General features: G+C 41.6%; 1 protein-coding gene and 1 non-coding gene across 2 annotated transcripts; one reads left to right on the top strand and one right to left on the bottom strand.

Moving 5' to 3' along the window:
- Positions 1-7478: 7478 nt before the first annotated feature.
- Positions 7479-7958, bottom strand: LOC145076041 (uncharacterized). The gene is made up of 2 exons (XM_079022060.1): positions 7785-7958; positions 7479-7694 (listed from the first exon to the last, which is right to left on the bottom strand). The coding sequence occupies exons 1-2, from the start codon at positions 7956-7958 to the stop codon at positions 7479-7481; spliced, it is 390 nt and encodes a 129-aa protein (XP_078878186.1).
- Positions 7959-9132: 1174 nt separating this feature from the next.
- LOC145077496 (small nucleolar RNA R71) lies at positions 9133-9239 on the top strand. The gene has a single exon (XR_013693239.1). It is a non-coding gene; the product is annotated as a small nucleolar RNA R71 (small nucleolar RNA).
- Positions 9240-14470: the final 5231 nt, after the last annotated feature.

Below are 14470 nucleotides of genomic sequence, written 5' to 3' on the forward strand. Positions count from 1 at the left end.
ACCAAAACCACTTTCCAAGCTTCTTCACACACACAAATTGAGGGCATTCAAAATTAGGGTTTTCTAGACTCAAGGGGGATGGTAAGCAAGGCTGAGGAAGGCTAATGACCCTTTAAATAAGGTGTGGAACCCCGGAAATTATGGTTTCATTTTCCAGCTCCTACTCATCGATTTCGGGTCTATAAACATGTATATAAGGTTTTAAAAGTTACACCTGGGAGTCGGGGTGTTATAACTCCCCCCCACTTGAACTACAATCTGTCCTCGAAGTCTACTGCGGCGAACAATTTTGGATAGTGCTCCCACATCTCTGGCTTCGACTCTCACATCCACTCGGATCCCCTCATATTAACCCACTGTAGCTTTACCAAAGCTACGTCCTTGTTTCGTAGAACGTTTACCTTCCTCTCAAGGACCGCCACTGGCCTCTCCACATAATTCAGGCAATCATCGAAATTCATATCATGTAATGACACTATCGCCTCCTCATCCAGTATACACTTTCGCAACTACGAAACGTGAAAAATGTTGTGAATCTGACTGAGCTCCTCTGGGAGGTCTAGTCTATACGCCACCTTGCCAACCCTGGCAATGAACCTAAATGGCCCGATATATCGGGAACCCAACTTCCCCCTCTTCCTGAAGCGAATAATACCCTTCCATGGTGAGACCTTCAGTAGTACCATGTCACCGAACTAAAATCCCAACTCAGATCAGCACAGGTCGGCGTAACTCTTCTGCCGACTTTGTGCGATCTGCAACCATTGTCTGGTCTGCTGAATCATCTCAATAGTCTGCAAGACTACCTTGGTCTGACCTATCACCCTATGACCAACCTCGCCCCAACAGACTGGGGTGCGGCATCTCCATCCATACAACAGCTCATAAGGTGGAGCACCAATACTGGCATGGAAGTTGTTGTTATATGAGAACTCTACAAGGGGTAGGTAGGAGTCCCAACTCCCATCGAAGTCAATAATGCAGGCTCTCAACATATCCTCGAGAGTGTGTATGTTCTGCTCACTCTGGCCATCTGTTTGCGGATCATAGAGTGCACTAAAGTGTAGCCGCATTCCCAACTCCTCGTGGAACTTCTTCCAGAAATGGGAGGTGAGCCGAACATCACGGTCTAAAACGACAGAGACCGGAACCCCATGGCGAGCGACAATCTCGCGTACATACACATCGGCCAACCTCTCGGCCGATGAACTCTCCCGTATCGCTAAAAAGTGGGCGTTCTTGGTCAAGTGATCCTCAATGACCTAAATAGCATCGAAGCCCTTTTTTCTCCTCGGCAGCTTGGCAATAAAATCCAATATACTCTGTCTGACCCTACTAGACATCGGAACCCAGACCTGACCGAAACGGGTCAATAATCCCCGACTATCCTGCACAAACCGGGTGTTCTCACCCCTAATCCTTTCAGGCTTCCAGTTCTTTTGACGCATACCCTCTGCCTGAGCTTCCCGGATCAAGCTCACAACTAGTGAATCCACTAATATCCTCATACATGTCACTGGGGTAGAAGATTCAACTAACTTGCAACTTAGAGCGTATGCAACTAATATCCTCTATTGACTGCATCCAGCCACCTGCGCTGTCTCATGTTCAGGTTCAGCTGATCCATGATGTGTCTCCAGCTCTTGTGGTCCGTGTATATGGTACAACGGACCCCATAGAGGTAATTTCTCCAAATCTTGAGGGCGAATACCACCGCTCCTAACTCTAGATCATGAGCAGGGTATCTCATCTCGTGCGGCTTCAGCTTCCGCGATGCGTAGGCTATCACTCGTCCTCTCTGTATGAGGACCGCTCCCAATCCATGATGGATGCATCACAAAACACTACAAAATCCTCAACTCCCTCTGGGAGAGTCAAGACTTGAGCCTGGTGATGTGCACGAAAGTACCCACTAATTTTAATATTTATAACCTAACAAACTTAAACTAACTATGCACTTATAGGCAGTGTACCTAGTCAGATTACAGTATAGTTCGGGTAAGCCGGGTGTCGATCACAGGGAATGGTGTTACTAATTAATTTACTTACTATTAAATTAACCTAATTATTAACAAGTTAAAAAGTGGTTTTATCTGATTTTACAAGATCAGACGAACTTAAATCCAAATTAAATAAATAAAAACACACTCTTGTTTAGTTTGAATCCACTTCTTTCTTATGGCCAGCTAATGTTTATGGATCATCTAGTTGGTTTTAATTATATTAGCAATTTAGTTCTAACTTTACCAATAATTAACTAATTCATGTCAAACCATGTATGTTCACACACAATTAAACACAAAACTAATTATGAATGTAAATATGCTATGTAAGATTTGTTATATAAACGTAATTATAGTCACAATACACGTTCTCTAGCAGAGCTAAGCTTATTTACTCTAATTACTAACTAAGATTGGTCAATCCTAGCTCTAACAATTCAATGTTCACTAAATCATTAGGTAAACAAGTTCATGCAGTTAATGGTCACTAAGCTACACAGAACATGCAATCAGGAAATTAGGGAAACAAACATAAGCATGCTAGGTAATACAAATCAAACACAAGCAATTTTACCAACTAAATAAATCCAAAAAAAATTGAGCTATTTATAAGTTAGAAGCTTCATCTAGCTAAACAAGAGTAGCTAGATTCAGCTGCTCATCATAGCATCTAACAAAATAACACAAGTTGAATTGATTGGAAACATGTTCTTAATTAACTAAAATAAACTAAATTATGGACCTTCACTCTTTTTGGTGTTGAAAGCCTCTTCCCATAACTTTTCTCTCCTTAAAATCATCTTCTGGACTCCTCTTTTTAGCCAAAAGTTGCCTCTATTCGTAATGGTCAAGGAATTATATAGTTGCTGATATCCATAAATTCACGTCGTGAGTTGTAGATAACCGTGACCGTCAAGGATTCCTTCACCCGCGTACATATCTTCTAGAATCAACTATTCACGCCGTGAATTATTTAAGTCTCACGTTGTGAATAATCTTTTTCCAGATTTTCTTCACTTTTAATCTTTTAATTCCCAAAGTTTCTTTCTTTAACGCTTTTAGTCCCTTTTCTTCAAAATGTCTTCTTTTTGGCTGTAAATAACATTTAAGCTCATAAGTACCATTATTCTAAACAAATTACCAACTTTTTAATAAAAATGTACTCAAATATTGCCTAAAAATAAGTATAAATATCAAAATATCAAAATACCCCATACTTAGACTTTGCTTGCCCTCAAGAAAATTTAAACTTAACCCTTGGTTACTAACATCACATAGAACAATCCGACTCCATCTCAGCCATTATGCCAAGACCTCAACGCATGCATTTGTGTCTAAAACTTTCCTAAAGTACCCCCTTACTTTAAATACTCACAATCTTCATAAACACCCGCCCACTTTTTCCGAACAATGCTCATTTTATGCAACCCTCCGAATCCATCCGCAGAAAACCTCCTCATCCTCAAGGTATTTTTAGTTGAGCAACCTAAGCATACATAATCTAGAATTACAATCTATGATACCACTATGAAGCTTTTTTTTGGAATTCTTCACTTCCTTGATAATTTGATCTTTGATTTCTTTGAATTCACCACCTTTGTTGTTTGATCTTTTTGGTATCTTCAACTTTTTGAATTTCTTGGAAATTTGATCTTTTGATCTTCACTTTATTTGATCCAAAATTCTTCAAACTTTTCTTGCAATTCTCTTTTTTTTCTTACATGTACCTCTCTTTTTTCACTCAAAAACCTACATGCTTAAGCAGAGGCGCTCAACCTCAACCTTTATTGGTTAATGATAATAATTTTCCTGGATACATTTCAGGTTTAGGCTGCTAAACATATTGCATCCCTCAAACCAAGCGGGGTTATGTTTTTGTTCCATGATTTCACTAAAATAAGGGAGGCCACAAATGCACTATAACGTATATTGGCTCAACTAAACATTTGAGCTTTTATCGGATCATCCCATATAACACTAGCAACTACAGTTTATTATTATTACTAGATTCAATTATTAAAAATTTCAATTTTAAAATTTTCAATTTTACTATCAAATTCTATCATTATCTAGCAATTTACTTTTTCTACCCCTACCCCACACTTATTTCATACAATGGCCTCATTGTATGCATAAAAATAAATCAAAATTAAAGAAAAGGGAGAAAAAGGAACAGACTCCCCTGGGATAGTAGCGTGAACATCTCCAAAAGTGTGGAAAATGTGCATCTTGAATATGGACTCCAAAAATAGGAACTTGGACCTTGAACTCGCACAACAAGGAGTATACCGGCAAAACATGAAATCGAGCCTTCAATCGTCTTCAAATATGGTGTAAATCTCCAAAAGTAGAATGACCAATGTGGGAAAGCATACGCCACATCGTATGATGGTAAAGATGATCCAAAATAATCTTGAATATACTGACAAGAAGAATAGCATTAACCCATAGAAGGTTAAAATGTCAAGGGCCTTGAAATTGTAAAAATCTCATATTCACGACGTGAGTTTGAGATAATTCACGACGTGAAATCGGAACTATGCGTGTTCTGAGAACCTCCTGATAACTGACTCACGACGTGAATAATACAAGTTCACGTCATGAAAACCGGGCAGTCAAAAAAACATTGCCAATTCCTCTTCTAATGTCTTAATGTATTAAGACTCTTCTAAATTCATCAGTTTATGACTCTTTCGCTGACTCTCCACTCTCTTGAATCACCCCACACTTATTTTGAAAATATGGGTCTCGACTCTCGGCGTTAAACACTCCTGGCTAAAAACGTATGCATTCATAATTCGCTATCCTGTCAAGGCGCTCCTACCAAATTCTGAGAAACAACCAATCAACGAAAAATAAAAGTGACATAATATGCAACGTAGTTCGTACAATCCCATAAAAACAAACTAAAAACAAATCACACAAAATAAAAATAAATAAAGATCAATCATCCTCCTCCTCTTCATGTGCTCCATTGGTTCCAGCTCCATCACCTCCGCGTCCACCATACTCCGACCATCGTGGGCAAATCGGGTAATGATACCCTAAATGAGGTGGCTACTCCACCCCAAGATGCCAGACAACATTTTCCATAGTGCCGCCTATCCAATTCACACGCAACGATAATTGGTCATAGTAACCAGCCATATCACTCCTAAAAGGCGCACCAACCATGGAAGCAGGTGGGTGTATCGGCTGCCCGCGGTCTCCCCTTCCTCTCATGTTACTGTGCCTCGGTCTCGGCTCTGGTACAGGTTGGTCGGCCGGCTGATCATCCTCATCATCACCCTCAACATCTGATGGAACTATGCCCCAATGCGAACCAAAATTTCTGACCACCCGCATAGTTTCCAAATATCCCATACCAAAGTAATGCTCGTCCACACACGTCATGGATCTAGTAATATCAGGAACCACCAAATGATAAGAACGGGCCAAACGGGTAACAAAATGCCCCCCACAAATGGGGCTCCCAGGGCGCGAACTCGCGGCAGACCCGGCCAGAAAACGGGCTGGAAAATACGGGAGGTTGCAACAGACACCCGACTATAAGATGCACCATAAGAATAATAAGTTCTGCTTAGTCACTTTGTTTCCATGCCTTTTATGGTTGATGGAAAAGGTGATGAACCGGTGGAGTAAACGATGGATCGGGGACCGAATACTACTCTCGGGAGATACTCCGGAATTAAACATTCCGGAGGCAATGTTATGCCAAAAAGAATACCCCGTGACACCCTATGCATATCCTCTAGCAGCCCCACTCAAAAACATGCCAAACTCGGGAGTCATAGCCTCCTGTCGATCATACAGTCCTACTCTCTAAGCAAACTCAACCAGGCTGCACTCCCGGTACTCACCCCCCAATCTAAATACCAACGTCTGTGGCTAGTGTGGATCTTGAACCATTTCCTGAAATGTCACCGTTGCGAAAAACTCGACACAAAACTCCTTGTAGACCCGCTCTTGCACCCGGAACAGATTCTGCCAACCAGAACAGGTAAACGAATACCCATCTCCAATGAATATCTTTGTCAAAAATGGGCCCACCCGATCTACGAGCCCTACTTCCCTCAATCTTGTCCAATTGACTATTGGAGCAACTGCAATTTCCCTGTTGTAAAGCCACCCCAATCTGTTGTTCCAACGGGTCAAGACATCGCGGAGCATTGTTGTGGGAAAATCGTAAAACGGGTGCGAACCCGCGATCCCAGTTGGAACCTCTCTTCTTGGAGCCATTCCTGCAAAAAAAACAAGGAAAAACCACAGCCAAAACAATAATCCTCAAATTAGACATAGAGAAAAATGAATTATGTTCAGCCCCAGATTTCACGTCGTGAATTCGTAATCCCAGAAGGCAGAATTGTAACAATCGGGGAAAAATCCAGTCAAAATATCCTTGGGTTTTACTCCTATACTACTTCCAAACACTTAGCATGAACATTCAAAGGTTATTACGAACTGTAAAGACTTAATTTCGTCATTTAACAAACCCTAACCCTAAGTTCATCTACTAGAGCAAAAATTAAACTTAATAATCAATAATTAGTACCTTTGTTGGAAGTATTACGTAAGCACAAGGAAGATTAGTGGAGTTGTCGGCTAAAATCGCAGCAATGGGAACCAAGGGGGGACCAATTTCTGCTTCCACTTCGTGAACAATAAACAATTGAAAGGGTTTATTGGTTTCCAGGGACTTATTCTGTGGTCCCGTACTTTTGAAAATTCACGTCGTGAATTCTGTAAGATTCACGTCGTGAATAGTGTATGGGCTTAAGTTTAGGCCATGTACTTACGGACTGATCTTGGGCATGCTAGTCTAATGGGTTAAGCCATATCATGGATTATGGGTCCGGTTCATTCACAATTCACGTCATGAATTGCTAAAAATTCACGTCGTGAATAAAGTCCGGAAGAAAAATCAATTTTGACTAAGTTCTCAATTATTACTATCTCCATTTTAGGGTCCCTACATTATGTTCTAATAGTGTTGGATGACATGATCTAAGTTTTTAAAACTAAACTGCCAAAAGGAAAAGAAAAAAATTTGCAAACCAAACTCGGGTTGCCTCCCAACAAGCGCTTCTTTTTCTTAGAGTCTTGAGCTGGAATTCGTGCCTCCTACGTTGTGTCCTCGGAAGAATCCACCATTAGGATCTTTTGTTCCTTGAATCGCCTCTTGTAAGCTTGAACTCGCCTTTTGTATGCCTTCATTGAATTTTCTTTTTTAACTTTCACCTTTTCTTCAAACTTGCGTTTGGTCCCTTTTGTTTCTTCCTTGCACTTCTTCGCATCCTCCTCCTCTTTCACCACCGGCTTTGTCACTCTTGAAGTGACCTCCTCTTCGTTACTTGTCATTTCCTCATCCTCTTTGCTCACCCAAGAATGTGGACTCTTGTAGGCTATGACTTCAACCAAAAATGGAACAGATGCTCTAGGTTTTGTTCTTTTGACTTGATGAACTGCCTTGATCTCTTATTCTATAAGCTTTTCTAGTTCTTCAAGTTCATTATCTTCATTGATTGTGAACACCTCTTCTTGAACATGTTCTTTTGGGAAGCCATCTTCTATCCCAAAAACTTCTTTTTCATCTCCAACTCTCAAGGTGAGCTTAGACTCACGGATATCAGCCAAAGCTCCAACAGTGTTAAGCAATGGACGACCAAAGATAATTGAAACATCGGGATCTTCCTTCATATCCAAAACCACAAAATCTATTGGAAAAACAAATTTTCCAATTTTCACCAAAATATCCTCCACTATGCCCCGAGGTTGTGTTACTGAACGGTTCGCCATGTGAATCGTCATTTTTGTAGCCTTCATCTTTTGAATTTCCAAGTTTTTATAAAATGAAAAAGGCATCAAATTAATGCTAGCCCTAGAATCAGCTAAAGCATTAACCTTCAATTTATTACCAAACTCACACGGAAGAATGAGGCATCCAGGATCCCCCATCTTCTCTGGTGTCTCTCCCAACACATCTTTTTAGCTTTGTTCACTTAGAACCACCTTAGACTGCTTCTTTAATTGCTTGCGAGTGTCTATCAAATCTTGCAGTAATTTTTGATGCTCGGGAGTTTTGGATAAGGACTCGACAAAGGGAGTATTAATCGGGATCCCCTTCACATGCTTGACAAACTCTCTATGCTCTCTTTCCAGTGGACTAAGGGTAGCTTGGCAAGGAAATGGCAAAGGTGGCTGATAAACCGAACCAATTAAAGAATTTTTCTGTTCATGACGGGCCCACATCGTGAACATATAAGGTTCACGTCGTGAATTCTGGAACTCAACAGCTTCATGATTTTTGAGCTTGGTCTTCTTCATCTTTGGATCGGGCTGCTGTGGTTCTTCTTCCAATGCCTCCACGAACTCAGATATGGCTTCTTCTTCGGTGTCTATGTCCATTACATGAGGTTGGGTCTTCGTTTCGGTATTTTTCGGGGATAACTTCTCATGAACTAGAGTGGCTAGTTGACCAACTTGAACTTCAAGGTTATGGATGGAGGCTTGCTGATTCTTAATTAAATTTTGTTGTTCATTAATAGCAGAATCAGTGGCATCGTGTCTCTTTTCCGAAGCTTCCATAAACTTCATCAACATAGTCTCTAGATCGGGTTTCTTCTCGGCTGGTGGCTGCTCCTTTTGATAAAAGCCTCGACCTATCTGCTTATACCTCTCTTCTTTTTGCTTCTTATACTCTTCATATGGCAGCCACTCCTTCTTCGGTTTCCTCCAGTCCTCATCAAACTTATCCCCACTCGAGTAGCACACTTGAGCTTTTCTGTTCCCAAACTCATCTATATTGTAGTCCTTTGTCAAGTGTGGACCACTGAATCTCTCACAACCCACTCCTATGGCATGTATTGACTGGTCCATTTGTGTTATCCTTCGATCCAAATTATTCAGCATGGCCATCACAGCTACTATTTCTTTAGTTTGGGCTCCTCCACTGCTTTTGATTCCATCTTGCCTAGGGTTGTGGTATTCAAGAGAGTGCTTCGCGAATTCTTCAATCAGCTCCTTAACCTCCCTTGGATTTTTCTTTGTCAAAGGTCCTTGAGAATCAAGGAGTTGTCTCGTCATAACGTTGACCCCATCATAGAAGATTGACATCTCTTGTTGCATATTTAGATCATGCTGAGGGCAATTTCTGAGCAAGGCCTTGTACCGCTCCCATGCTTCGTATACTGACTCCCCCGGCTGTTGCTCAAAGTTGGCTATTGCCTTCTTGAGTTTGGCTATCTTGGATGGCGGGTAAAACTGGTCCAGGAATTGCTCACGCATTTAAGCCCAAGTGGTAATTGTACCCGGTGGAAGTGACTTTAACCACTCCTTAGCAGCTCCTTTGAAAGTGATGGGAAGCATCCTAAGCAAGACTGTGTTTATGTTGACATTTGGGACATTGAAGTAATCCGCAATGTCGTTGACTTCATCTAGATGCTTAAAAGCATCCTCATGATCTTTCCCAAAAAAATCGGATATCCTTCAGTGCGGTCAATATGTGCCCCTTCAACTCGAATGTGGCAGTAGTAGGTATTGCGGGTTGGACTAAACCGGGACCCATATCTTCTCGGATCCGCTTCTTGTAAGCTCCCATGGACATCTCTTCAATTGCTGCCATCTCGTTCCTTGGCTCGTTCTTGGGTTCGCTCGTGTGTTCTTCAAATTCCAGCTCGGTATCGTATTCAGACTCGGTTTGGACGGGTGTTTGATCCAAGTGCTCAAAGTTGCTCTTGTGACTCGCGGATGAACTTGACTCTCCTGTCTTCTTTCCCGACTTCCTTGAAAAAGCTGACTTTAATTCTTGTAAGGGCGTCTTCTTCTTGTGAATTGCAGACTCGGGATCTTCAAGTGGTGGCACCAAGGGTGTGTTTGAGCCTCTGGTCATGAACTCCTGCAACTTGCTAAACTAAAAAAACGTAAAACTGAACTAAAATAAGAAAATACTAAAAACTAAAATCTCAGCTTTCACGTCCTAAGTTTATTAAGACTCACGTCGTGAATTCTGTGACAGAAACAGAAAACAAAATTTTTGTTATATGCTAATCAACTAAGCTAAGCTAACAAAAATAAATAATCAATTAACCTTTTTGCAGATTTTATTCCACAAAAAGGGGTTGATTAATCTAATGCAACTAAATAAACTAATAATCTAAGTCGTTCCCCAGCAACGGCGCCAAAAACTTGATGTGCACGAAAGTACCCACTAATTTTAATATTTATAACCTAACAAACTTAAACTAACTGTGCACTTATAAGCAGTGTACCTAGTCAGATTATAGTATAGTTCGGGTAAGTCGGGTGTCGATCACAGGGAACGGTGTTACTAATTAATTTACTTACTATTAAATTAACCTAATTATTAACAAGTTAAAAAGTGGTTTTATCTGATTTTACAAGATCAGGTGAACTTAAATCCAAATTAAATAAATAAAAACACACTCTTGTTTAGTTTGAATCCACTTCTTTCTTATGGCCAGCTAATGTTTATGGATCATCTAGTTGGTTTTAATTATATTAGTAATTTAGTTCTAACTTTACCAATAATTAACTAATTCATGTCAAACCATGTATGTTCACACAAAATTAAACACATAACTAATTATGAATGTAAATATGCATTGTAAGATTTGTTATATAAACGCAATTATAGTCACAATACACGTTCTCTAGCACAGCTAAGCTTATTTACTCTAATTACTAACTAAGATTGGTCAATCCTAGCTCTAGCAATTTAATGTTCACTAAATCATTAGGTAAACAAGTTCATGCAATTAATGGTCACTAAGCTACACAGAACATGCAATCAGGCAATTAGGGAAACAAACATAAGCATGCTAGGTAATACAAATCAAACACAAGCAATTTTACCAACTAAATAAATCCATAAAAATTGAGCTATTTATAAGTTAGAAGCTTCATCTAGCTAAACAAGAGTAGCTAGATTCAGCTGCTCATCATAGCAACTTACAAAATAACACAAGTTGAATTGATTGGAAACATGTTCTTAATTAACTAAAATAAACTAAATTATGGACCTTCACTCTTTTTGGTGTTGAAAGCCTCTTCCCAGAACTTTTCTCTCCTTAAAATCGTCTTCTGGACTCCTCTTTTCAGCCAAAAGTTGCCTCTATTCGTAATGGTCAAGGATTTATATAGTTGTTGATATCCATAAATTCACGTCGTGAATATTAAGATATTCAAGTCGTGAGTTGTAGATAACCGTGCCCGTCAAGGATTCCTTCACCCGCGTACATATCTTCTAGAATCAATTATTCACGTTGTGAATTCTTTAAGTCTCACGTCGTGAATAATCGTTTTCCAGATTTTCTTCACTTTTAATCTTTTAATTCCCAAAGTTTCTTTCTTTAACGCTTTTAGTCCCTTTTCTTCAAAATGTCTTCTTTTTTGCTATAAATAACATTTAAGCTCATAAGTACCATTATTCTAAACATATTACCAACTTTTTAATAAAAATGTACTCAAATATTGCCTAAAAATAAGTATAAATATGGAAATATCACCTGGCATAGTCGCTGTCTGAGGGTCTCAAACGCCCTCTGCTGCTCGGGGCCCCACCGGAAATCCACCCATTCCTTTTCAGACGAGTGAGGGCTACTGCAATCTTGGAAAAATCCTGTACGAATCTCCAGTAGTACCCTGCCAATCCCAAGAAGGTCCTAATATCCAAGGGAGATTTCAGAACCTCCCACTACATAATCACCTTGATTTTGGCCGGATCGACCAAAATCTTCTTCTGGTTAACGAGGAGTCCAAGGAACTGAACCTCTCTAAACCAAAACTCGCACTTCGAGAACTTGGCATAAATCTGTTCTCGTATCAAAACTCCTAATAGCTCCCATAGATGCTCGTCATGTTGCTCTCGGGTCATTGAGTACACCAAGATATCGTCTATGAACATGATGACCGAGCGATCGAGCATCGGCCTGTAGACCCGATTCATCAACTCTATAAATATTGTCGGTGCATTAGTGAACCCAAACGACATTACCACGAACTAGTAATGTCCATAACAAGTCCGGAACGCGGTTTCCTCCACATCCAACTCTCTAACCCTGATCTTATGGTACCCGGACCACATGTCTATCACGGAGAACCAAGATGCTCCTTGCAACCCATCGAAAAGATCATCTATCCTTGGGGAGTGGATAACGGTTTTTCACCATCAACTTGTTCAAATCCCGGTAGTCAATGCACATCCGGTGTGAACAATCCTTCTTCCTGACGAAGAGAATCGGCGCTCCCCATGGAGAACTGCTCGGACGAATGAACTGCTTGCCCAGCAGAACTTGCAGTTGTGATGAAAACTGCTGAATTTCTGGTGGTGCCAACCGGTACGACGCCTTGGCGATAGGGGCCGCACCTGGTACTAGGTCGATCCTAAAATCGACTCGCCGCTCCGGAGGAACTTCGAGTAACTCCTTCGGGAACACGTCAGCAAACTCCCTGACCACTAGAACCTCTAATACTGAAACCTGATCCCTGACCCGCGTATCCACCACATACGCTAGATAACTCGCACACCTGTGCTGAATTTACTGTCGAGCCCTGACAGTTGAACAAAACCCTGAACCCAATCTGGTGCCCTCGCCGTAGACAATCAGTTCTCCCCCAATTGGGGTTCGAACTATCACCCGCTGACCCTTACAGTCGATCATGGCACCGAAGCGACTAAGCCAGTCCATACCCGCAATCACACATACATACCCCATGGGAATCGGGATCAGGTCTATCTGGAAAGATACCCCAAAGATCTTTAATATGCAACCCCGTTAGACCGAAGAAGTAGAAATCCTGTGTTTTTTGGCGATAGAGACTCGCAAGGGACACTCTAGCTCTCCTACTAGAAAACTGAACTCCCTACTAAATGTCTGAGAGACAAATGACCGACTCACCCCCCGAGTCAAATAATACCAAACCAGGTAAGGAGTTCATTAAAAATGTACCTAATCACAGGTACAAACATATAAGCATAAAACAGATATAATTAGAAAGATAAGGGATAGAAACATACCAGCAACCATGTCTGGTGCTGCTCTGGCCTCATCTGCTGTAAGTTGGAAGGCACGTCCCTGAGCCCTCGAGGGCGCTGCTCTACCCTGACTCTCGTCAGTAATCCTCGGTGTAGCCGGCTCTGGAGCCTGCGTCGGCTTGTCATCGAGCTGTGGACACTTGGTCTTCACGTGACCAACCTGATGACAGTGATAGCAGATCCTCATATCCTGAATCAGGGCTAGCTGGCAACAATCCCTCACAAAGTGCACCTCCTTTCCGCATTTGCAGCACGCGCTACCCGATCTGCAAACCCCCGAGTGACCCTTCCCGCACTTGCCACAATTGCCGCCCTACTGTCCCCCTGACTTGGAATCAACGGTCTTAGACCGCTTTGGAGCCGGTTACTACTGTGTCGCGGCCTGCCGCTGCTCCGTCAACTGCAACTCAATTTCTAACTCATGCCACCTATTGGCCTCCTGTAACTCCAAAAGCGTATCACAACGTTGGGTCCCCACAAACTGTCCAATGTCAGTCTTGAGCATGCTCAAATAACGTGTCATCTGAGCCTGCTCAGAAGAAAACTGCGGGCAGAACATCGCCATCTCTGTGAACATACGGGTGATCTTCGTCACCGTCTAACCATCATGTTTCAAATCCAGAAGTTCCTGAGCTAGCCGCTCTCGCTCGACCCGTGGAATTCAGCGAGCACGGAACATATCCCTGAGCTACTCCAAGTAACTGCAGCTCTCTGATCATCAGAATACGATCCATTCATCAATCTCCACCAATCCCTTTCCCCAGACGTCAGCAGGTTCAGGGCACATCCGACCTTCTGGTGCCTCCATTCCTCCAATTCACTCAAACCAAGGCTCTGATACCAACTTGTAACACCCATAAAAATCATGCCAAATTTAAACTTTTTAAAACATTTCAAAACCAATAATTATTACAAAACTTGTTTTCGAAATGGTTTAGTGTTAGAGTATCCCAATATAAAATCATAAGAACATAAGGAGGTGGACGATCACGCCTTCGCCTTCCCATGATCATCAGAAATACCTGAAATAAAATCAACAACTGTAAGCCCGAATCTCAGTGAGTTCCCACAAAATAACAACGTCATACAGATATAACTATATCATATAAACAAACACAACATGCATAATGAGCCATCAGTCTGAATGGACCGCCTCACAGGCCATTAGTCTATCTGGACCGCACTTCGAGCAATCGGCACGTCTGGACCGCCTCCCAGGGCCTTCAACCTATCCGGACAGCTCGCCGGGCCTTCGGCTTGACTAGTATGCCCTAACCGGGTCTACAGTCTATCCGGTCCGCCCTGGGTATGTTAGCATATAACACAAAGCAGGACCTGCCTGAACCCAATTCCCCAAACCAACAAACATCTGCACATACATATCATATGGTAGCTAACAAGTATAGATAGTCAT

The sequence above is a fragment of the Lactuca serriola genome, chromosome 9 (genome assembly GCF_051521515.1).
Source record: "Lactuca serriola cultivar US96UC23 chromosome 9, Lser_US96UC23_V15, whole genome shotgun sequence".
Classification (NCBI taxonomy): Eukaryota; Viridiplantae; Streptophyta; class Magnoliopsida; order Asterales; family Asteraceae; genus Lactuca; species Lactuca serriola.

Bases quoted from the DNA above. Each gene is read 5' to 3' on its own strand.
- LOC145076041 (XM_079022060.1), bottom strand. From the start codon at position 7,958: ATGGGGGATCCTGGATGCCTCATTCTTCCGTGTGAGTTTGGTAATAAA. The intron at 7,695-7,784 runs GTAACACAACCT...TTGGATATGAAG, and splicing joins TTCACATGGCGAACCGTTCA to GAAGATCCCGATGTTTCAAT.